The sequence below is a fragment of the Lepidochelys kempii genome, chromosome 7 (genome assembly GCF_965140285.1).
Source record: "Lepidochelys kempii isolate rLepKem1 chromosome 7, rLepKem1.hap1, whole genome shotgun sequence".
In the NCBI taxonomy this organism is placed as follows: Eukaryota; Metazoa; Chordata; order Testudines; family Cheloniidae; genus Lepidochelys; species Lepidochelys kempii.
In genome coordinates, this window is record NC_136386.1 from 31,981,732 (window position 1) to 32,006,269 (window position 24,538).

Sequence of the window (24,538 nt, forward strand, 5' to 3'; positions counted from 1 at the left end):
AGCCATGGATATTTGGGTTGCCTGGCAATTCAAAGATTCTAATGGGCAGTAAATACTTCGGACAAAACTCATCTAAATTCTTGGGCAAACTCAAGGAATATCCCTCCATTACTGTTGTACCGGCATTGCCTTTGATGTGCCATCACTCTGAAGGGACATGCAACGAGGGGTAGGAGAGCCTTCCAAGGACCTGCTCCATAGCAGCCCCAAAGATGTTAGCTCATGGTATTTACTAGACCGCAGAGAGGAAATGCATGTGGATCCTCAACTCCCTTGGGGAGCAACTTACCTCAACTTGCTCGTGTTTAGCATCGAGAAAAGGACCAAACTAGAAGAAAACAAGAAGTCAAGAAAGAAATTCAAAGAGAGAAAAATCTATCCCTTGCATCCTGCCTGCTCACTGACTTGTGCTCCAGCCCTGAATTGTGACCAAGGCTGCATTAAACATAGGTAATATACAAGACGCAGCTGGCAAGAAAGTTTTCTAGAGACTGGGAGCCAAGACTCTTGGGTTCCATCTCCTGGCTCAGGGAAGGTGTGTGGTCAAATGAACAACAACGGAGGAAGGAGAGCCAGGATTCCTGAGTTAAGGAGAGAGCATAACTTAGTTGATGATAGCAGTGGACTGGGAGTCAGGTCTACTGTGCAGAAATGGGCATAGAAAAACTACGTCACTTTGCCCTCTGTGCCTCAGTTTCCCCACCCAGGGGCTAACATCTAACTGGAACCCTGGATACCTGGGTTCTAGTCCCAGCTCTGCTACTGGCCTCTGAGTGATGTTAGGCAAGTCACTTTCCTCTCTCTGTGCCTCAGTTTCTCCATCTATAAAATGGGGATTATGTTACTTGTCTCCTTTGTAAAGCACTCAAGAAGCTACAGATTAAAAGTGTTATCAGAGCAAGGGAAGCTGTGTGATTGATCATATACTAGGAAAGTGCTTTGTGATCGCTGAACAATGGTTTTGCAACATTGGATACGAATGGTCCATTTACTCAGTCTATTGGCCATTACCAGCTGCTTTAGAAAGAGGAGCCCCTTTCAAGACAACTATGGGGAAGTTTTCTTCTTAACTACAGACAGTTAGTGTATGGCTTCTAATCTAAAGGAGGAGGGTTCGTCTCTTAAAAAAAGTGACCCCATCTAATAAATTGTCTGAAGGTATTTTTTTATTTGTTTGCTCTGTCTGAAAAGTTCAAGTCAAGTCCATTGGTACTATCCCGTAATCTTTACTAACAAGACCAAAAACCCATGTCAATCTGAACACGTGTTTCCCCACTCCTGAGACAGAAGGTTCTATAGAGTCCTAATAGCCCATGGTGTCCAGATAAAAATCAGCTTAGGCCGCGGATCGCCTTGTTCTTCTTCGAGTGCTTGTTCATGTTCCCATCAGGTGTGTGCGTGCACACTAGCCGGAAGATTTTCCCCTAGCAGCAACTGTAGGATTGGCCTGTGTGACCCCTGGAGTTGCGCCTTTATGGCGCCCAATATAGAGCCCTGCCTACTCTACACCCCCTCAGTTCCTTCTTACAGCCAGTGACGGTAGCTGGAACTTCCCCTTGCTCTTCTCGTGCTTTGGCAAGTGGATTATCAGTGCTTTATATGCTGTACATAGTTAGTTTCCAGTAGTTACTATAGTTTAATAAAAAGAACAGGAGGACTTGTGGCACCTTAGAGACTAACAAATTTATTTGAGCATAAGGTTTCGTGAGCTAGTCTTCATAAGTTTCAGTTACGGATGGTCCCCTATGTTTTCCCCCTGCATTTGTTATCGGGGCATGCTGTGATTCCCAGGCTTTAAGACTTGCCAGATTTGTGTGAAGCGCATGCCAAAAAGGGACCCCCAAAACTCCTGCTTAGGGTGCCTGGCTGAGGGTCATCAGAAAGACCACTGCAAGATCTGTTGGGAATTCCAACCAAGAACCATTAAGGAGAGGGAGCAGCGTCTCAAAATTTTCCTTATGGAGGCAGCTCTCCGACCTCAGTTGGACCTAGGTGCTGGTGATCCTGCTTCCAGCACATCGGCTTCGGGGAGAAGTGATCCGGCGCCATCTTTGAAGGATCCGGCGTCAAAGAAAGATGCTGGCAAGGAAGCTCAGCACGGTCATGGAGTCTCTTGGGGACATTCCAGCCTTCGGCACCGGTCCCAATCACCAGCGCAGAAGAAAACGAGGTCAGAGAGAGGCCAATCTCCCTCAGCAAGACCCAGGGACCAGCCACCAGCGGCACCTCAGTCGGGCCACGGCTCGGGGACTCAGAGTGGGGCCATGCTGACTTCTGCCCAGGTGAGGCAGTTGAGTCCGGGCCCATCTCGCTCACCACACCCATTGGAGCATCTACAGCTCTTGTATACCCCAGAGGCTTTCGAGGCAGCGCAGGACCTATTGAGGCTCACAGCGCTGTTCTCTCTGCCAAGACAGGAGAGTGTCTCGGCACCGCAGGTTCCATCCTGGCACCCCGTGCAGCCTAAGAGAAAGCCAGCGATGATGGCACGCTGATCCCCATCACCTCGGCACCCTTCTACTCCAGCATCCCCATCCTGTGAGCACAGTCGGTCCCTTGCTTCTCGACACTCTACCTCGAGAGGAGTAGCACCACCCTGGTCCTCCTACTCAGAGTTGGACTCATACCGCTCCAACTATAGCGGGAGCAGAAGATCCTCCTCACAGCATCATAGGCAGTCCTGACCAACACAGTGGATCCCTCAATGACAAAATCAACCACAGTGGCGCTGTTGGACTCTGTGGGCTTTCCATCAAGCCCAGGGTCAGAGCCAGGGGTCCCACTTGGGTGCAGCATCAGTGGTGTCTGCAACATTCGTTCTGCCATGATTGGCACCGGAGCCAGTGTCTCGGTCATTAACACTGTTATCTTTAGCAACGGAGGCATCAGTGGCCCCGATTGCGGCTATGGCACACCCTCGGCACTGACGCTACAGGAACCCTGGCACATGTTGCACCAGGTGCCGGCACCAGCATGGGGCCTGACACCTGTGCCTTTCACAGCACCATGACCAGGCCAACCTACTGCAGTTTCCACGGGGTCAAGAGATCCCTCAGGTGGGGACAGTAGGGAGCAACCACCTCTCCTGGTGCTCTCCTTCTCCCCCCAAGATGAGGCCCTAGCGCAGGGGTGGGCAAACTTTTTGGCCTGAGGGCCACATCAGGGAACAAAAATTGTATGGCGGGCCATGAATGCTCACAAAATTGGGGTTGGGGTGCGGAGGGGGGTGAGGGCTCTGGTTGGGAGTGTGGGGTCCAGGGTGGGGCTGGGAATGAGGTGTTTGGGCTGTAGGAGGGTGCTCTGGGCTGGGATCGAGGGGTTTGGAGAGCAGGAGGGGGATCAGGGCTGGCGCATGCGGTTGGGGCATGGGGAGAGGCTCAGGGGTGCAGGCTCCAAGTGGTGCTTACCTCAAGCATCTCGCGGAAACAGTGGCATGTCCCTTCTCTGGTTCCTACATGGAGGCATGGCCAGGCGGCTCTGCACGCTGCCCCATCTGCAGGCACCATCCCTGCAGCTCCCATTGGAGGGGGCTATTGGAGGATGGAGGAGCTGGAGCAGGGCCGTGGTGTGGCCCCCAACCCTTCACCCCAGCAAGAGCACCAGAACAGGGCCATGCTGTGTGGTGCGGCCCCCGACCCAGCGCCCTGACTGGAGCCTTAAAGATTCTAGAGCCACCTTCAGGTCCCTGGGCCTCTAAACTTCAACACAGCAGAGACACTTCTGTCTGCAGCCCCAGCAGCGGTTCAGTCAGCAGAACCCACAAAGATGGATCCAGAAGGAGGAATCAGAATGGCAGGAGAAGACCATGCCAACCCTCTGGCTAGGGCTCAGGACAACCCAACCCATCTTCAGGCACCAAGCCGGCCCATTGAAGGCACAGTCGAGGACGGTGTACCACACCTGACAATGGATCCACCCTGCCTTACTTTCTCGTCCCGACTATCCCCTTTCTACCGTGCATGGTTCTGTGTCACCTCAGACTGGTGGGTGCTCTGCATGGTAGAGAGGGGATACTCCATCCAATTCTGTGCCCTCCCACCCTTCCAACTCTCTTCAGGGACCCTTCTCATGAGCAGCTCCTTATCCAGGAGATGCAGTCACTCCTGTCTTTAGGGACAGTGGAGGAGGTTCCTCAGGAGCACAGGGGGCGAAGGCTTTTATTCCCGGTATTTCCTATACCGAAAGCCAAAAGGTGGCCTCAGGCCCATCCTGGACCTACGAGAACTCAACAAGTTTGTGAAGAAACTCAAGTTCCGCATGGTCTCTCTGGCCTCCATCATTCCCTCATTGGATCCAGAAGATTGGTATGTTGCCCTCGACCTGAAGGACGCATACTTTCATATCGATCATCCAGCTCCACAGGAAGTACCCCAGGTTTGTGGTGAACAACACCCACTACCAATTTACAGTCCTCCCGTTTGGCTCATCAGCAGCACCTCATGTTTTCATCAAGTGCATGGCAGTCGCTGCGTTTCGGTACAGGTGTTTCCTTAACTCGACAACTGGCTGATCAAGAGCTGCTCCAAGACCCAAGTAGAAGCTCAGGTCAGATTCATCAGAGCCACCTTTGACAACCTGGGTCTCCTTCTAAAGGAAGCGAAATTGACTGTCCTCCATCCAGAGAATAGAATTTATAGGGGCAACATTGGACTCGACCCAGGCCAGGACATGCCTGCTGCAAGCGAGGTTTCAGGCCCTGACCGATATGATTCGAGGCTCAGTTTCCCACCACCACAGCAAGGAACTGCCTGAAGCTTCTCGGACACATGGCTGCCTGTACCTACATGGTGCAGCATGCCAGACTCAGGCTTCAACCTCTTCATGGCTTGCGATAGTGTACCGCCTGGCCAGGGACAGCTTGGACAGGATCATGACCCTGCCTCGCCTGGTCCTTGACTCCCTCCTATAGTGGCTCAACCCTCAGGAAGTATGCTCAGGGATCCCCTTCGCCAGTCTGCAGCCGTCTCTGTTGCTAGTGATGGACGCATCAGACTTAGGCTAGGGAGCACATCTGGGAGACCGCAGGACTCAGGGTCTCTGATATCAGGCAGATCTGGCTCTTCACATCAACGCCAGAGAACGGAAAGCAGTGCGCCTGGTGTTCCAGACCTTCCGGGCATACACATTGTCCCGTTAAGTATTAGTCATGAGAGGCAACACCACGGCAATGTTTTATATCAACAAACAGGGGGGGTGAATGCTCCTCTCCCCGGTGCCAGAAAGCCCTCATGCTGTGGGACTTCTGTGTAGAACATTCAATACACCTGCAAGCGTTGTACCTCCCTGGGGTACAGAATGAGCTGGCGGACCACCTCAGCAGGTCGTTTCAGGGCCACAAGTGGCCCCTTCATCCGGACGTCATGATTTCAATCTTCCAGAGGTGGGGCTTTCCCAGATAGACCTATTCGCCACGCGATACATCGGGAAGTGCCAGCAATTCTACTCCTTCCAAAAAAATCACAGCTAGGGCTCCAGCGTGGACACATTTCTCCTCCATTGGGGAGGTTATCTCCTATATGCCTTTCCACCCATACCATTAGTTCACAAGGGACTCCTCAAGATCCGGAGAGAACAAGCTCAGGTCATATTAATAGCACCAGCCTGGCCCCGTCAGCACTGGTACATATCTCTCCTACCCTGCTGCTCTTTCTGGACCTTCTGAAACAAGATCATGGTTGTCTTCAACATCTGAACCTCGAGTTGCTTCACTTCACGGCATAGAAGCTCCATGGTTGAACCAGATTACGCTTTCCTGTTCAGGCCAGGTTAGACAGGTCTTTCTTGGCAGCAGAAAACCCTCTACGAGAGCCAAATACCTTGCCAAGTGGAAGAGATTTTTAACCTGGTCGGTGCAGCGCTATTCATCCCCAACACTAGCATCAGTGCTGCTTATTCTGGACTACCTCCTCCATCTGAAGCAGCAGGGGCTTTCGTTACTGCCAATAAGAGTGCACTTGGCTGCCATCTCGGCCTTTCACCCAGGTGAGGAGGGCCGCTCTGTGTTTGCTAACCCGATAGTCAGCCAGTTCTTAAAAGGGCTTGACTGGCTATACCCTAACGTCCGTCAGCCTGTCCTGATCTGGGACCTCAACCTGGTCCTTTCTAGACTCATGGGACCACCTTTTGAGCCCTTGGTGATGTGCTCCCTGCTCTACCTCTCTTACAAGATGGCGTTCCTGGTGGCAATAACTTCGGCTAGGAGGGTGTCTGAACTCAAGGCCCTAGCCTCAGAGTCCCCTTATACTGTGTTCTATAAGGACAAGGTGCAGCTCAGGCCTCACCCTGCTTTCCTCCTGAAAGTTGTGTCGCAGTTTCACATTAACCAGGACATCTTTGTCCTGGTGTTCTACCCTAAGCCACATTCCAGCGGCAGGGAGCAGACTCCGCTCACTAGATGTCCGCAGAGCACTAGCCTTTTACATCGAGAGAACAAAGTCGTTCAGAAAAATCGGTCCAGTTATTCATGGCGGTGGCAGACAGAATGGAAGGCCTACCCATGCCATCACAATGCATTTAGTTGTGGATCACTTCCTGTATCTGTGAGTGCTACAATCTGGCGGGAGTTCCTGCACCCCCGATCGCTGCGCACTCCACCAGGGTGCAGGCTTCATCAACAATGTTCCTGGCACAGTTCCCTACTCAGGAAATCTGCAGAGCAGCGACATGGTCCTCCATCCACCCTTTCACCAACTGTTATGTGATTACGCAGCAGGCCTGAGATGACACGGTCTTTGGTAGAGCAGTGCTCCAATCAGTGGATGACTCTGACCCCACCTCCTGAACTCGGGCTTGGGAGTCACCTGATTGGAATTGACATGAACAAGCACTCGAAGAAGAAAAAATGGTTCCTCACCTTCTCGTAACTGTTGTTTGTCGAGATGTGTTGTTCTTGTCCATTCCAATACCCACCCTCCTACCTCTCTGTCGGAGTAGCTGGCAAGAAGGAACATGGGGTGGGTGGGGGGGAAGGGTCAGCACAGCTCTATATTGGGTGCCATGAAGACGCGACTCCAGGGGACACCCAGGCTGACCCTACAGTTGCTGCTAGGGGAAAAATCTTCCGGCCACCGTGCACGTGTGTGCACACACAAACTGATTGGAATGGACATGAACAACACATCTCGAAGAACAGTTACAAGAAGATGAGTAACTGTTTTTTTCAAGGTGCCTTTCACCTTTTCTGAATAGAAGGGTAAATCACTGACTCCCAAGGGAATTTAATAACTGCCTGTATTTGCTGTACACTCTCACAGAGATTGTGAGGCTATGGGTAACTTTACGTAGTTACATACAGAAACTGGGCTTCATTTTTGGTTTAAATTCATTATGCATTTTTTAAAAAAATATATATAAAATGAGATTACCTAACATAAAAATGTTACTGCAACCAGCCTCTTCTGGGCAAACACAGGTTGGTTTTGAAGTCACACTAGGACCTCTAGTGGGCTATCCGATAAACCCTATCCCTTGTGTGGTACATAATCTAAAAGCTCTTCGGTTCACAGCTAGTCTTGTTTAGAATTCAATTTAAAGAAAATCAAAGAAGAGGCAACATGGGCTAATGGATAGAGCACTGGCCTAGCAGTCAGGAGACCCAAGTTCTATTCCCAGCTCTCCTACTGTGTGAACATGGGCAAGTCACTTCCCCTCTCTCTGCCTGTTTCACCTCCCTTTATTTGTCTTGCCTATTCGGAGCAGGGACTGTCTCACTGTATCTGTGCAACACCTTGGACAAGAAGGCCTCAAACTCAGTTGGGGCTCTAGGATATACTACAATACAAAAGCTTCCTCTTAATACTACTGTGCACTTAACTCAGTAACTTACAGGAGTGAGTGTATTTCTCTCTCAGATGGAGAAGCCTGAGACACTCAGACTTTCCCAAGGCCACAGAACAAGACAGTGGCAGAAACAGAGTCTCTGGACAGATCAGCTTGAGAGGTCCTAGAATCTGAACTGTTATAGACCTCACACACTTTGGAATGAGCTTCCTCTGCCCCAAGGAAGTATGTAAACCATTAATCAGTGTCTCTGCCTCCATGCCCAATCCAGAGAGGATGCCAACATATTACAGCTCAGTTAGAGACAGATTCACATCCTTTATGGATTGGGCACACAGAAAGGCATGTACTAACTCTAGGTGGCACTCACTCTAGGGCTATTCCTGTCAACCAAGAAGATGTGCACATTACAGCAAGGTAGGCATTTGCATCAGGGAATTCAAAACTTCACATGGAGATAAAAAAGCATTCATATATTATGGGCCTTGTAAGAGGACTTGCAGCAATAAGCTTTGACCAAGAATGGTCATCTTGCTTTTGGATTGTAGCCTAATTGATCACAGCTGAATTTTCACATCATTTTTTAAGCCTAGTATTTTTGAATGGAAACAGTTTTCAGCTACATGTTATAGCATTTAGTTACAAAGCAACGGCACAAAAAAGGGAAATAAAACCAAGGTCCTGAAAGCCCATGTTCATTAAATATCCCATGGCACTTTTCATAAGAGCATTAACCCCAGTGTCCTGGCCAAACTCCAGCTTTGAGTAATTCCATTCTGCCTCCTTCAATTCCCCACCTGCAATTTTAATTAAATATGGGAATCTTCCTCTTTTCTAGTCCTTAACAGTTATGTTGTGTTGCTATGCAGTCAAACAGCTGCAATGATTCTCAGAGGATTTGTGCTTTAGAATCCTATTATTATGGACCAAGGCCACAACTGGAATCAGGACCTCATTGTGCTAAGAACTGTACAAACATACAGGAAGACACAGACACTGCTCTGCAATGCTTACATTCTAAAGCCCCAATCCTGCAAAAAAAGTTATGCACACGCTTAACTTAAAGCATATGAACAATTCCCTTGATTTCACTGGCACTACTCACATGCCTAGAGCTAAGCACCTTCGTGCTTTATCTCATCCTGCCCCTCACACTGAGAGGAACTCCCGCAAAACATCTACAAAACTACCTCATTATCCTCCTTCAAAACCCTCCTCAAGATCTCTGTTCTGTGATGCCTATAAAAAAAAAAAAGTGACAATAGTTAGGCTGCTGGCGTGCTGAGATCACAGCCTAGTATGCTGGCCAATATTGTCTCATTGTTTCCTTGTACTCCCCTGTCTGTCTGTATCCATCTGTTGCGTGTGGTCTTATACTTGCAGTTTAAGCTCCTTAGTGCAGGGACCATCTTTTTGTTCTGTTTGTACAGCACTTAGTGCAGTTGGGGGCCTTGGTCCATGACTAGAGCGCCTAGGTGCTATAGTAATACAAATAATAATAAAATATGCTTAAGTTTTTGAGAGATCAGAATGTAATTGACGACCAGATGTAGTAAGTGTAACGGTTGGAGGTAGAGGAGAACAGGCCCTACATAAACAGAAGAAATATTTCAGAATAATTACTAGAGCAAAAGCCATTTCTCAGGAGACCCCTAGTTGGGACCGCAGCCCTTGTTCTGCCAGGAACTCCATGTGGGAAGGCCCCTGCATGGAACCCCATTGAAGTCAATGGGCTCCATGCTGGGCAGGTGTCCATCTGCATAGAACTCATTGCAGGATCCGAATCCAAACATGCAACTCTTCTCCTGAATAACCCAAAAGGAATAAATCTTCTCTCTTACCAGGATGCAGACATCTGGCTTGTCTTTGTTGATAATATCAATCAGATCCAACATAGGGTCATAGGTGATGCTGTCGGAAGTTGTGTAGGGCCCACAAGCAAACAAGACCATTTGCAGCTCCAAATCTAAAATGTATTACAACAGTTTTAACACAAGTTTCTAAGCTCCCCCTTTGCCCATAGGGCATCCTCTATCCTGCCATCATACACGTGGGGGATTTCCATTTACCTTTGCTTGGCGCTGTTTGCTCTCTCTAAGATCTTGCTCTCAGATGTTGCACACAGAAGCATCCATCAAATGGAAAGAGAGGCACTGTGATGTGATGTTTAAGATCTGATACACACACACAAGCCCAGTGCTATTTCTTAGCTGTTCAATTTTTCTGGCTGGGGTGTGCAATATAAAAGAGCATCTCCCCACCCTGCCACTTAAAATATTTCTGTTTAGGGTTCTATTCACAGTGATTCTGGATGATTTTAGACCAAAAAACAAACACGAAAAAAAACACTTCTCTTCTTATGCGTCAGATGGTCTTACAAGGGATGCTATCAAGGCAATCATGTTGTGCCACATCACTGATTGAGGGAAGGAGGATAAAATCCAAGACATTGCTTGTGTTAAGTATTTGCATGGGGAGGATGAGAAGTAGAAGGAAGAGAGACAATTCAGCATCATGAGTGATTCATACTGCCCTGTTTAACTCACCCCCAAGTTTAGCCAGATGATTTATTGTGCAATAAAGATATCAGTACAAGCCAGAGGTTCTCAATGAAGGGGGTACATCAGACTTTGAGGGGGCCCAATGAGCCTTCTTATGGTTCAGTGGTTATGGTAGAAGTGAGGGGCTGGCAAGTTCCAGGTCACAGCACCACTTGGGTGTGGCCTGTCCACCCCTCTGTCATGACCAGGGGGTGGGGGAATGGGCCAAATTTAAGTGGGTGGTGTTGCCTTCTGGTGCGCAGGAGGGGAGATGTGGCATCACCTCTCAGGTTTGGCTCGGCCGCGCCTCCATCTGAGAGAGGAGAGACTGGGCCAAATTTGAGTGGGTGCTGTTGTGACTTAGTGTGCTTAAGGGTGGGGGGTATTTTTGTAGTTGGGGGGAGCCTCCAAGTGCTAAACTGGGCAGTGCTAAAGTGGGGCGTGGTTCAAGGCAGGTTGAGACTCTGATACAGAAATACTGGAGAGGTCAAGAGTGACTCCTTAGCATGTTATGATCTGATCATTTTTCCTCTGATTCCCTCCCCAATTGCCCTTCCAACAGATGGAAAGCTGCTGAAATATCTATATATATATCTGGGCGCATCTTAAAAAATTCTAACTAAAGGCCTTTGGTTGGGTTTAAGCCAGCCCCTGAAATTAATTCAATTTTTCATGACATTCTCAGTGCAGAGTCAGAACACAGGAGATTATTTTAACAGATCACTGGGATTGGATCCAAGAACAATCCCACAATGGACCTATTAAAAAAAATAGGAAGCTATGCCCAGTAAAGAGTATGTAATGATGCTTTTAAAGTTTAACGTGTACCAGATCTGAGAAACTGCACTAGCTGCAGTTTGTGCTGTTGAGTGTGTATCTGTCTAATTCTCTAAAGAACCAGTATGCAAAGCTAACCTTGATTTTCTAAGCTGGGGGGGATGGTGGGGGAGGGAGAAATCTTTAAAAATAATTGAACTCACCTTCAACTTGCTCTGTAGATTGGTAGAAAGGAAGAGGCACCCCCTGAAGAGAAAGGATACTTGAAAATCATTGCAAGCAAAGGGAATAATTGCACATGGCCAAATTCTATTCTCAGCAACACCAATATAAACCCACAGCAGGATTTGGTCCATAGGCTCTACATAAAAGACATTTATTCCATCCCTGCAGGAGTGAGGAGAAAGTTTGATTTGATTAACTAATAGGGACAAATACATTCTTGGGTGATTATCACATGCCTCTGTGGTACCGTGAAACACAAGACCATAGGGCAAGTGACCTCAACCACCTGTGATGTGCATTAAGCTCTATAAATCTACTACCCACAGGGGCTTAGTGAGATTAAAAAATGGGGGGGGGGGGTCAGCCTCATGCATTACTGATAGATATCACATTGCTGCAGCAGCCATCCAAAAACTATACATCCCCAAAGGAGCACTTAGATAGCCTCAGACAAACCCTGTGATACTTAGTGAGATGCATTTACTTAAGAGGTCTTTGCAAGATGTCTAAGTCATGGAATAAAGATAAAGTCTAACCACCCCTGCTGCATGTGCACAAACAGGTGGATGGATGCTTGCTAAGGAAGTAAAGTTAGATTGCTGTTTTTTGGTATGTAGATTTCAAGGAACATCAGCACTACAGGAGGTGTTTGGGAATCAGAATGTGGAGCTTGGGGAATATCATTGGCCTATTAGAATCAGCATTGAAACTGAACAGAAAGTATTCCCTTCTGCGCTCTTTAGTTTAAAAGAGCCCTGTTTTATTGACTTTGCAAGACCTATTTACTCAAGCACTATCAAAGGTGATGGGACTCCTAGTGAGTTGTGGATAATCTTTCTAGCAGTTTGATTTCTGGATGCCACATTAGTAAGTGTTGTATTTTCTGATGTTCTAGGGTGTCACCATATCTAACACCTAGCGATACACAGATGCAACAAACCTGACACAAAAGATGTACACTGAAAAACAAATCTTGGCCTAAATTTTTCAAAAGTCCCTCACAATGTGGGGGGATCCAACCTAAGGCACAATAAAGGGGCCCAGTTTTCAGGAAGTGGGTGCTAAGCACCTTTTGAAAGCCAGGCTTCTTTAAACGTATCATGTTGGGGACTCAAAAATAGAGGCCCCAAAGTCATTACCTACTTTTGACAGTTTAGACCCATGTTTTAACAGATGTGCCTCACAAATGGTAAGATTAACTTGAACGCAGTACAAGTTACTTAGATAGACAAGACTAACTCCTTTTCCAGAAGGGTTAATTATTTAATCATTCAGAATTATTTCACAATTAAATTGTTTGATCATCCAACTATAAAAATCGCTTGTAAGCATATGCACCAAGTTTCTAATCTGCCCGGGGGTGCTCCCCCTGGCTCTGTCCCAGGCCCCACCCCCACTTCACCCCTTCCCCTGAGCACATCCAGCTCTCGTTCCTCTCCTCTCCCCCCATAGTACCTCCTGCACATTGCGGAACAGCTGATCGTGGCAGGTGGGAGGCGCTGGGGGGGAGCAGGAGGCGTTGATGGGGGGCTGCCAGTGGGTGCTAAGAACCTACCCTTTTTTTTTTTCCTGTGGTGCTCTAGCCTTGGAGCATCCATGGAGTCGGCGCCTATGTTTGTAAGAACAGAGAAGCCAGTTTCTGGGAAAAAGTTCTAGACCTGCTCCTGATGTTTCATTGACAGCACAAAGACATGGGAAGAGTAGAAAAGGATTTGTGCTTAGTTGGATTTACTCACCTCGTACAGCTTAGATGCAACCAGTTTTCCACCTGTACTGTTAATACTCTCCATCACCACAACCTGGAAAACAGTTAAATAGAAGAAATCCATGACACCAGGGTGATTGCTTGTTCAGACTCAGGAAAGGGCTAGGCTATCAGTAATACCTAGCTTTTATTTAGTATTTTCTTCAGTAGATTGCAAAGCATTTTACAAAAGAGATCAATATCATTAGCCCCATTTTACAGAGGGAAAACTGAGGCACTGAGAGGGGTCATGACTTGCCCAAGGTCACCTGATAGGCCAGTGGCAGAGCCAGGCATAGTATCCAAGTCCCCAATCCAGTGTTGTATCTATTATGCCAAAATGGTTTTATTAGAAGGTAATATATTTCTGCCTATCCCCCAAGTAGTAATAATAAGACCTTGGCTATTATTTTTTCATATTCAGATCTCAAAGTGCTTTACAAAACAAAGTAAGCATCATCCCCATTTTAAAGATGGATAAACTGAGTCACAGAGACTAAATAATTTTCAAAGTTATCCAGATTCCACGGAAACTCATTAGGCTCCTTTGACAATTCAAACCATCCGCACCCAGCATTCTAGAAATCAAGACTCAAACCTTGAAAACTCTCCTATATAATTCCTGCATCTCAAAGTAATGGACAGATTTGCTAGCCCCTTCTGCCCCCAGCAATATGCCCTGTCCAACACCTCACCTGTCCTGGAAAGAGGGAGTATTCTTTCAGTTCTGATAAATCCACAGGAACTTGCCCTCCTGAAGAGTGTTCTCGATCCCCTTCTAGAATGACTGACTTGGCATTCAGTTTTCCATTGCTGTCACAGGCAATCTGTCCCAGCACAGTGACCGGTTCCTACAGAACAAAAAGCGTAGAATGATCTTAGCCAAAGGGACCTTACTGCACAAATTCATCTCCCATGCAAGACAGCAGTCTCAGAAGCTCCACAAATTTCCAGTGCCTTAAAAACTAAGCTGAATCCCAGGACAAGGAAGAGACCCCTCAGCCCTAATTTTCAGGCCCAATTTTTGACCTGCAATAAACTATCCTAACAATGGACTTCTGGGGAAGAGAAATAAAGTTCTCTCTCAATGAATCAGTTGTGGATGCAACTCACTGCAGACACAAATTTTTACCGTAGTTTGCAAATCAGGCCCGTTTTTGCTGGGCCAATTTGGCTTAAGGAGGCGGCAGTGCAAACCAAGCAAATTGATGCATGGTCACAGTTGTATCTAAAGTACTTACATGTATCTCAATACTGTAGCATCTGAGAAGCTCACAATATTTAAGGCATTTATCCTCATTACACCCTGGTATGGTATACAAATCACTATTATTCCACTGTACAGATGGGGAACTAAGGCATGCAAAGATTAAGTGACTTCCCAAGGTCATACAGGGAGTCTGTTGGGCAAGCAGGGAATTGAACCCAGGTCTCTAAGTCTCAGGCCAGTGCCCTAAACACTAGACCATCTGTCCTCTCAGCTGGAACTCTTTTGGACTGTTCAGGTTGTGCAAGTCTGCTATGCTGCTCTCCACATCCTACAGACATCCTCACATGCTCCAGCTGGTCTTCTGGCTCTGTCCCCTCAGACGGTTCCAACATACAGCTGACTTTCTGGCTATTGGTTCTCCTTGTATGTAAAAGATGGAGTCTACTTAAGCCTAATTTGTATGGATAACTAACATCCATTGTTACATAAGACAGGAAGTTTAGAAGGAATTTAAGCCCTCCTGCCTAAAGGCATATGCCAGTGCATAAATAACAGGCACGTGGAAGGTCCCCGATAGGAGTAATTCCATTGTTGTCTTCTTTGATGTTTCTTATACCTTCCTCTAAAGCATCTGGTATTGGCCACTGTCAGAGACAGGATATCGGGCTACGCAGACCCCGATCTGATCCAGTCTGGCAAGACTTCTATTCTTATAAGTTTCCTTGAGAATAAGGAAGGAGAAAGTAACTACACAACATGCTATTGACCAACAGTCTCAAAGGTGCAACTTCTATATATCCTGCAATATTTAATGGAAAAATCACTGCCAATGCAATGTAGTGACAGACAAAGAAACAACAACAGAAGAGACTTGCAAACACACCCACTTATGAAAAAGCTCCTGAGATGCAGTGCTTACCTGTGCAGGGACTAACACAGAAGTGAACTCCTCGATCTTGTAATGTTTCTTCAGTGCATCCCCGAGTTCTTCTATCTTCCAGGACAGTACTAAAATCATAAAACAGTGTAAGAACATTTAAGATTTCTGCAGAAACAAGCAGACAGAACATGAAGTCAGGAGCCAATTTAAAATAGAGTTTCTCTTTCAGGATCCAAGGTACTTATCTGCCCCCCACCACCACGAGGGAACCCAAGTGTCTCACAAATTTTTAACATATTCATACTCACATTACCCCATGTAAGGTAGGGAAGTGCTGTTATCCCCATTTTATAGATGGGGAACCGAGGCACAGAGAGACTAAATGATTTACCTAAGATCACACAGGAAGTCCATGGTGGAGCAGGGAATTGCACCCAGGTCTCCAAAGTCCGAGGATCGCACCTTATCCTACTGCCTTAACAAAATTCCATAACTCCCCTATCTCCATATACCCCAGTAGTCACCAATGTCTGATACTACTCTAAAGCAGAAGAAAGTACTCTGCCTAACCAGCAAGGGAACAGCTGGACTCATGGATAGTGATTTCTTGAGATCAGGAAAGGCAAACTTAATTGCCTACTTTAACTGGAGGTCAAATGCCATCTTTGAATAGTATGAAGTACCTGGATCATTCCATATGAACATGTTGAACAGTACAGAAAATGTTAATCGGGGGGCTCCTAATTACCCTCTCTCATAACAAAAGCAAAGAGGCAGTCAATGAAATTGGAAGGCAGCAAATTTAAAACACACATAAAATAAATAGGTTTCAGAGTAGCAGCCATGTTAGTCTGTATCCGCAAAAAGAAAAGGAGTACTTGTGGCACCTTAGAGACAACCAAATTTATTTGAGCATAAGCTTTCGTGAGCTACAGTTAATCAGTCTGTGGAAATACAGCTACAAGAATTTAGTAGGATTCAGCATTTATATGGACAAGACTATCCACAGTTCCATTAAAGAGGGTTGGGGCAGAGTGGGGGCGGGGGAGAGAAGAAGGAAAATAAGCCCACTTGCTTCAAAGCTTGAGCCAACTTCCAACCTGCCCTATGGGCAGGTTATTCCATAACTGACCACCTCAAGTTTCTTGCAGCTTCCACAGAAGCACCTAGCACTGTTCAATATCTTGTGTCCTAAACAAAATGCTGCCCTGAACCAGTTTTGGAATTCCTATTTATAGGGGCAAACCAAATCTCTTGTGTCTCACTAAATTATTGGCTTGATTTTCAGTGACGCTGAGTTCCCACATCCTGAATTCAGTGGAAGCTGTAGATGGCCAGCACCTCCAAATACAAGACCTGATTTTCAGTCAGTCAATCACAGTAGTATCAGAGCTCCTTCCACACAAAAATTAAACGCAAAAGTGAAGTTTATAGCAGACTTCATGGCACTGCTCCCTTTTCAAGGTCTCATTTGTGTGTGGGGGGTGGTTTTTTTTTTGGTGGTCTGTTGGTTGGGGTTTGGGTACAAAGGGGTGTCAGTTTTTTGCATGCTATTCTTATGGCGGAAAGGGTTTTGCAGCATTTTCTAAATGTAGTCAGGGCCCAGACTCGCCTGATCCCCTCGAGAAGTTTGCTCCATAGCTGGATCTCCTTATCCAAAAATGCACTGCCCCAGTTCTCACATTCTTCATCTTGTGCTTTGTAGTCTGTATTGTCCCAGAGGAGGGCAGCTGTCATGGCGGTTCATAGAGCAAAATTTGCTATTTGATCTCACTGGGGGTTGACCCATTAATTGCTTTGCTCAGACTGGCATCGGAAGCTAACTGGGAGCCAGTGGAGGGACTAGGACACAGGCCTGATGTGCTCACAGCAGCCTTCACAATGTTCACCAGAACAGAGTTTTCATTGGGAAGAAGCTTCTGGCTTCTCTAGTTAGTAAAGATGTTAAGAGCCGAAGCGTAAGGTACCATAAGTCTTTAGGGGTTCTTACATACAAAAAATCTTTAAGGTACCTTCCCGGATGTCATGAAACTTTTGGAACATGAATTTGTAACTCTTGGTTAGCGACTGTTCTGGTGGACCAAAGAGCTTCACACTTGATCCGTGGCCTCCTTTTCCACTCCAGGATGTGCCCTGCACAGAGCCAAATGAGGTTACCACCTCACCTCGGTTGCTCCGGGAGCCATACTTCTGAGAGGGAGTAGCACTGCATGGAGGGAAGAAAAGGAATTGTGAAAAGTGACTTGATCTCATTTGACTTTAAAAGCAACAAATCTAGTACAAGTTAGACCAAGCCTTCTGTAACATGGGTTTATTCAGATATCTAATGGCTTAGATATAGAGATGACTTCTTCTGCCACAGAAATTTAGCCACCTTTTGGGTGGGATGTGGCAGCTGTTTAACACAGCATAACAATACAATACAATGGTTTAGAACAAGAATAATCTTGTATCCACATGAAACTGCAGGGGGAGTTTTAAGCAGGCAAGAATATAGGTACCCAAATTGGAATTTAACCAGATGATGGGATTATTGTCATTAACGCTTACAAAGAAAAAAGCTTCAACACAAACAAACCATAACTCAGCGGGCTCTTCAATTGCTAAGTGGTTGAGGCACTGGTAGCAAGTTTCTCTTTTCACCTGTGCCTTTCCTACTATCCATAGGCATGTGCAAGTATCAGGATTCCCAGAAACTGTCCTGGGCCAGCAGCTTGTTGAAGTCTTTCCTGCTATACTCTGGGTGTCTCTTAGATAGCAGTAGTCTAACCTGTCAGTAGTTTCTGCCCACCCAAACCCAGTAGTGGTAGATCTTTGTCTCTACTCTGTTGGCTGTCTTTGGGAGGGGAAAGCAAAGACATCTCTGATCAGATAGCGTCCCACAGTGGTCAGTCATTTCAGAAGAAGGATTGTCCAGTGGGTAGGGAACCAGTTTAGGACTTGGGAAGACATGGATTTAATTCCTGCCCCACCACAGAGTCCCTGTGTGACCTTGAGAGAGAGAGAAAAAAAAAAAGTCACTTAGCCTAAGCTCCCCATCATTAAATAGGGGATAATAGCACTGCCTCACCTCACAGGGGAGTTGTGAGGTGATTTCATACTAGTGATAGGGACCATATACGTGGTTAAAACAGACAGACAGATCTGCTCCCTGACTTACTCTAGCTTTGCCCCCATGTCATCAGATTAGCATACACCGTGAGACTGGGAAGGCAGTGTGGATTAGGGCACCAAACCAGGACTCAGGAGACCTGGGTTTTACCCCCAAATTCTGCCACTGACCGCCTTTGTGAGCTTGGGCAAGTCACTTTGCCCGTTTCTCTCTCTCTCACCCTTCATCTGTCATGTCTAAGTAGCTCTCTGGGGCAGGGATTCTCTCACTATGTTTGTAGAGTGCCTATCACAATAGGGTCCCCAACCTTAGGTGCAGCCTCTAAGTACTACCGCATAGTTATTAATAATCTGTGTCCATCACCAATAGGGTTGTGAAGACAGGAAAGATTCATAGATTTTAAGGCCTGAAGGGACCATTATGATCATCTAGTCTGACCTCCTGTGTAGTACAAGCCAGAGAACCTCATCCAATAATTTTTGCATCAAACCCATAAATTCTGCTTGAGCTACAGCATATTTGTTAGAAAAAATATCTAGTTTTGATTTGAGGATTTCAAGGGATGGAGAATCCACCACATCCACAGCTAAATTGTTGCAACAATGAATTACACTCATTGTTGCAAATTTGCACCTGTTTCTAGCCTGAATTTGTCTAGCTTCAGTTTTCAGTAAGTGGATCTCATTCTGCTAAATTAAAGAGCTGCCTACTATCCAAAAATCTCTTCCCCATGTACATACTTGAGGACTGTGACCAAGAGTTTTGCGTAAAATAAAAAGATTGAACTTAAGTTTCTCACTTTAAGGTATGTTTTCTAGACAGCAAATAATTATTGTGGCTCTTTTTTTTAAACTCTTCCCAATTTTTCAAAATCTTTTTTGAATGTGAACACCAGAACTGGATGTTATGATCCAATAATGGTCTCACTAATGCCACACACAGAGGTAATACCACTTCCCTACTCCTGCTTGGTATTCCCCTGCTTATACAAGAGGAAATTCAGTTTCTAGTTTCAAATGTCTTGAGGCTTTAGCTTCAAAATTCAGCCACAATTTAAACCACATTCAAAGACAGTGTGAGGAGGAGACAGGGAGCTGCTAAAAGAGCCAACTCAAGTGGGAGACCAATAATACCATACCTTGGTGAGAAGCTGTTCGGAGAGAAAAGCAGGTGGGGGCTACGGGTGGATAAAGTCCTTTTAGACCGTGGATTTTCTGGTGTCGTTATGTTCCGTTTCTGAGAGCCCTACAATACAGGAAGAACAGATGCGTCAGTCTTTCCCAGACTATTTTGAAATTCAATTGAGGGTTTTACACATATGCCATTTTCTCTCAGCTACTACTCCTCAGGAGACGCATGAGAGGGCCTTATTCTCCACTGCAATGCACCTTGTGTAGTCATTTAGATCAATACCATGTAAAATGGGTGTAAAATGCTGCCAAAACAGATTAGTAGGGCAACAAAGAATTAAGCCTATGACTTTTAAAGTGACACAGGCCCCGATCCTGCAATAACATTTGCACAGATGGACCCCTGCACCCATACCAAATTCAAAGCGGTACACAGAAGTCATTGCTGGACTGGGGCTTTATTCCTTAAAAATAACCCTGCAACAATCATGAAAACTGTCCAGCCCAGCCACAAGATCTATCTTCCCTCCCTTACCCTGATGAAAGGGAAACAATATTTAAATCACACATCCAAAGAAAGAAAATTGTGCTCATCCCAGATAAGAAAGTAAATCTTTGCTTGCATTAAGACAGATGAAATAGCAAACAAACAGTTTTCAGAGGAACAGCCGTGTTAGTCTGTATTCGCAAAAAGAAAAGGAGTACTTGTGGCACCTTAGAGACTAACCAATTTATTTGAGCATGAGCTTTCGTGAGTAACACTTTCACATATGCCCCAAAGCCTTAAAATTCCACCCAGCTTCCAACATCTCAGAGGAGAATGGAGCTGGGTAGCTCTGTTTGGAACAGAAACGTACAGAACACTATATACTTACCTTTGACGGTGTTGTGTAGGCATCTAAGAGGTTCTCCTCTTCCTCCTCTACATCAATGCTAACAAATATTAGTCACGGAAGAGAACAGAGTAGCGTCTACTGAAATTTAGGGTTTGACCATTTGTTGCCCTGCATCTTTACTCAGTCGTTTGCAAAATCCTATGGTTCTGTCTTGGAAGCATGTTGCCCTACACACGTGCATCCATTTACACTAGTGCAATGGAGAATCTGGTCCATAAATTTCAATTAAAGTGCTTAAAAACAAACAAAGATATTATAGAGGTAAAACTATCTTTAGAGGGCTATTGCCCTTCTTGTAAAACAGAGATCACAAGATTTTTGCCAAGCACTAAAAAATCATTCTTGATGGATTCCATTCCATTGATGGATAGGAAGTATCCTAGGATGCCTAAGGTATCTGAAAAGTTTGCAGTTCTGGGAGCAATTTAAGATATTGACAAGAAACATTACACTAAAGGAATGCATTTTCCAACCCTAAAGTTAACAGCTTTCTCCCATCCTGCTCTTTTATGCATGGAGAAGCCTCTTCAAAATCTAATTCTGCCATAACCACAGGAGACTGCCAGCTGATCTTGTCTACATAGTTTTTGTCCCAGCAGAACTATATCAGTTATCTTAAATTACACTGTAGGCTCTTTGGGGTATCTTCCTAAATTTTGTACAGCGTCAAGCACAGAGGAGCCCAGTACAAGCACTGACTCTTTAGCAGTTTCTCCTGGTGTTGCAGAGTAAGTTGTTACTTATCTTTCACCTAATGCTAGGAGAACATTAATATTAAAAATCTTTACTAGAGAAAGTTGACTATCTTAGGTATTTATATGATTCCTATCATCATAGCATCGGAGACTCTCACAATCTTTAATGCAACATACACCTGCAAGGTAGGGCAGTGCTATTGTCCTTAATTTCCAGATAGGGAAATGAGGCTCACAGAAACTAAGTGACTTGCCTATGGTCACAAAGAAAGTCTGCAGCATAGCAGGTAATTGAACCGGTCTCCAGAGTTCCAGGCTAGCACCCTAATCACTGAATGAACCACCCTTCCTCTCTTGAGTAACAGATTACGTGTAATTAATTCCTTGTAAGCTATGCTATATAACAATACCAAAGTACAGGCTGAATCAAGAAAGTCAGCTAAAAAAGGACTTATTTTGCCTTTTTATTTAGAAGTCCTGATATTAAACAAATAGAGAAGGATACAGTCCCTGAATGGTGTTGATATCCTTGATTCCGGAGTATCTGTTGTCCTTTTTCTGATGAGCTTTAGTAACTCTTTTGTTGAGTACCTGAGGAACAATGAAAGTCCAAGACTACTTCAAGCTGTACACATAACTTGATTATATAGCACTTCGCATCTCTAAAGATCTTTAGAGATGTTAACCAATTAATCCAACCCGGGGTATTAATCTTCACCACCATTTCACAGATGGAGAAACTGAGGCACAGAGAGATGAAATATCAACCTAGGCCACAGAGAGAAACACTATCAGAGTTGGATTAGAATTTGGGAGTTCTCAGCCATGAGCTTAAGCCCTCAGACTTCTATTGAAAAATAAATTTATTTTTTTTTCCCAAAAGCAATTTGTGATTTTAGAACGTGCTAAAGTGTCTACTGTCTGCTAAAAATATTGCATAGATAGGGACCTGTATATTGGATCCCCCAATCTTATCAACCTAGAAAGCAGTTTCTTTTCCTGCTTTAAAAGTGACGGAGTGTCTCAAAATATTAAGCTTTCCTTTCTCCCACTCTCTGAATATTTTTGTCTGTTTAGATTGTTTGCTTTTCAGAGCGGGAACTTGCTAACTGTGCATATATAGGCCACATCATCATAGGACTGTGGTTCTCAGTTGGGACCTCTAGGTGTTCCTATAATACAGGAAATAATCTTCAAAGCAGCAAGAAGCCAAATCACCATACTCTATTATACCTATATTTAGGGCAAGGGCTGGTTTGAATTTGTTTCACTCTTGGTAGATTTGTTTTAATTATGATAAAATTATATTAAAGAAAGTGTTTCTAGACAACACGTTCTAAAACTGCACCATGTACAAGGCAAGTTGTACGTTAGCTGTGCCTGCAGGCACAGGTCTCATAATGCCCAGCTACGTTTCAAGTTGATCTGCTGGTATATACATGCCTCATCTACACCAGAGTGTAGGAATTTAGTGCTAGCTATACGTTCTTCAAAACATGACCTTTCCCCCCAGTCTACACAAAGCAAACTATGCCTCCTCCCAACCCTCTATTAGCTGTTTACTAAACATCATTCTTACTTCATGTTCAAAGACATTCAGAATCTCTACAGTGAGACGAGACGCATCATCTTTAGTTGTAGTGAAGGCAACTAATTCATTAGCCAAGTCACTCTGTGCCAGTCTGTGTGTCATGCATAGTTCAACCACTGTAAGAAGACAGATATTTTATACAGAGTTGAATCACTGATGAATTTACAGATGTCATCTCTCTTACTTTAATAGGCAGACATCACAACTACAGTTGTTTAGCACTGCAGAGGATAGATTACAGTCAAACCACAGTTGTTTCTCGCCATTTTCAGACCAAACAAAAGGGGCACTTCGTCCCACCTCACAGCCTCTGGGGCAGAGCACTTTATCAGCTGGCATCCTTGATACAAACAGCAGCTAGTCCCAAACACTAGTTTCCCCAACGTTAAACACAGGAAGTGGAGCAAAAAGGGACATAAGCGCAGAAGGAAGCAGCGTCCAAAGAGCAAATTATGCCGCTCATCGCTTTTCTGCCTCATACCCCCAAAACCCCTCCTCCAGACCGCCCGCAAGCCCCCTCCCCGCCAGACTTTCAATTTACCCCATCACCTGACTCCCACCACCCCACAGCCCTGTTACCCACCCCCTCCTCACAACCCGCAGGACACAGCCCCACTGGTCCGCTCCCTGAGCCCCCACAACCCCCCTGCACCTGCCCCAGAAGCCCCTCCGCCCTAATTCCTCCCTCAAGCCCCATTCCGGCTCCTGCTACCTCGCCGCACCCCCCCACCCCCAGTGCCCCCCTCCTCCTCCTCCTCCAGCCTCACGTTTGTCGGGCACCGCCTCCTCTTCGTAGCCCACCCCGAAGACCCTGAGATCCTCCAGCAGCTCCTCGACACAGACCGACCCCATTGCCCACCCCCGCCAGCCGGCTGCTGGGACAGAAAGCAAGCGAAAAACCCGCCACCCTCACGACACTTCAGTACTTTACGGCCGCCGTCACCTTGCCGGCTCCAGCCTCCGGCAGCCAAGGGGGCGGGGTCTATTCCGACTGGGCGTGGCTATCTACCCCTGAGCTGCTCATCGGGAGAAGGCGGGGTAGCTGCCTCGGAGATGCCGCGTCGGTTGCGGCGGACCATGGCTGGGGGGCGTGGCTACACACCCGAGCAGCCTATGCGAAGCCCTAGGCGTGGCTGGAGCCCAGTAGGGGCGGGGCTGTTTTCCCATTTTCGGCTCGCGGGGGAAGGTGGGAGCGGCGAGTGCCAGGGGGAGGCTGGCTCGCGGAGCTCCCCGGAGGGAGGGGCTGGCCTCGCGCTGCCGTTGGTGCTCGGGGAGCGGGCGGGGACCCGGGAGAGTTAGGGTCGAGGATGAGGAGCCTTAGTGAGGGGAGAGTGAGCGAGCTGGGCAGGAGCTTCCTGAGCGGGATGAGATATATTGAGGCTTCCCCATTTCTCCCCCAAAGGTGGAGTTTATATAACCTCTCCCTGAGGGAGAGCGGTCATGAGCCCCCAGGGGGAGCGCTGAAGGGGAAATATATTAAGGGGGGGGAAGGGTCCTTTGATTAGCAGAGAAGAGAGTAGGGAGAAACAACCCCCTTAAAGGCCTAGTGTACCCTCAATGTTGTGTTGCATGGTGTTAAGCCCAACTATACACATTAAATGATGGGTTCTAAATTAGTTGTTACAACTCAAGAAAGAGATCTTGGAGTCCTTGTGGAGAGTTCTCTGAAAATATCCGCTCAGTGTGTAGCGGCTGTCAAAAAAGCAAACAGAATGCTGGGCATCATTAAGAAAGGGAGAGATAGCAGGAAAAAAAGATCATGTTGCCTCTATATAAATCCATGGTATGCCCACTTTTTGAATACTGTGTTCAGATGTGGTTGCCCCATCACAAAAAAGATATATTGGAAAAAGTTCAGAAAAGGGCAACAAAAATTATCAGGAGTAAGGAATGGCTTCCATATGAGGAGAGATTAATAAGACTTTTTAGCTTGGAAAAGAGATGGCTAAGAGGAGATAT

General features: G+C 46.1%; 1 protein-coding gene across 8 annotated transcripts in view; it reads right to left on the reverse strand.

Moving 5' to 3' along the window:
• POLA2 (DNA polymerase alpha 2, accessory subunit) overlaps positions 1–23,528 on the reverse strand; it is a 46,779-nt gene extending 23,251 nt beyond the window's left edge. For all 8 annotated transcript variants that reach the window (XR_013636035.1, XM_073351860.2, XM_073351857.2 and 5 more), the window contains exons 1-12: positions 23,347–23,528; positions 22,568–22,695; positions 21,494–21,579; positions 20,273–20,330; positions 19,406–19,512; positions 17,168–17,361; positions 15,195–15,283; positions 13,761–13,916; positions 13,058–13,120; positions 11,300–11,342; positions 9,621–9,745; positions 290–328 (exon numbers count right to left, since the gene is read on the reverse strand). Coding sequence is in view for 7 of the 8 variants with exons in the window: in XM_073351860.2 (XP_073207961.1) it covers positions 290–328; positions 9,621–9,745; positions 11,300–11,342; positions 13,058–13,120; positions 13,761–13,916; positions 15,195–15,283; positions 17,168–17,361; positions 19,406–19,512; positions 20,273–20,330; positions 21,494–21,579; positions 22,568–22,695; positions 23,347–23,431 (1,173 nt within the window). In the remaining variant the exon portion in view is untranslated. The remainder of the gene's footprint in view (positions 1–289; positions 329–9,620; positions 9,746–11,299; positions 11,343–13,057; positions 13,121–13,760; positions 13,917–15,194; positions 15,284–17,167; positions 17,362–19,405; positions 19,513–20,272; positions 20,331–21,493; positions 21,580–22,567; positions 22,696–23,346) is intronic.
• Between the last annotated feature and the right edge of the window lie 1,010 nt (positions 23,529–24,538).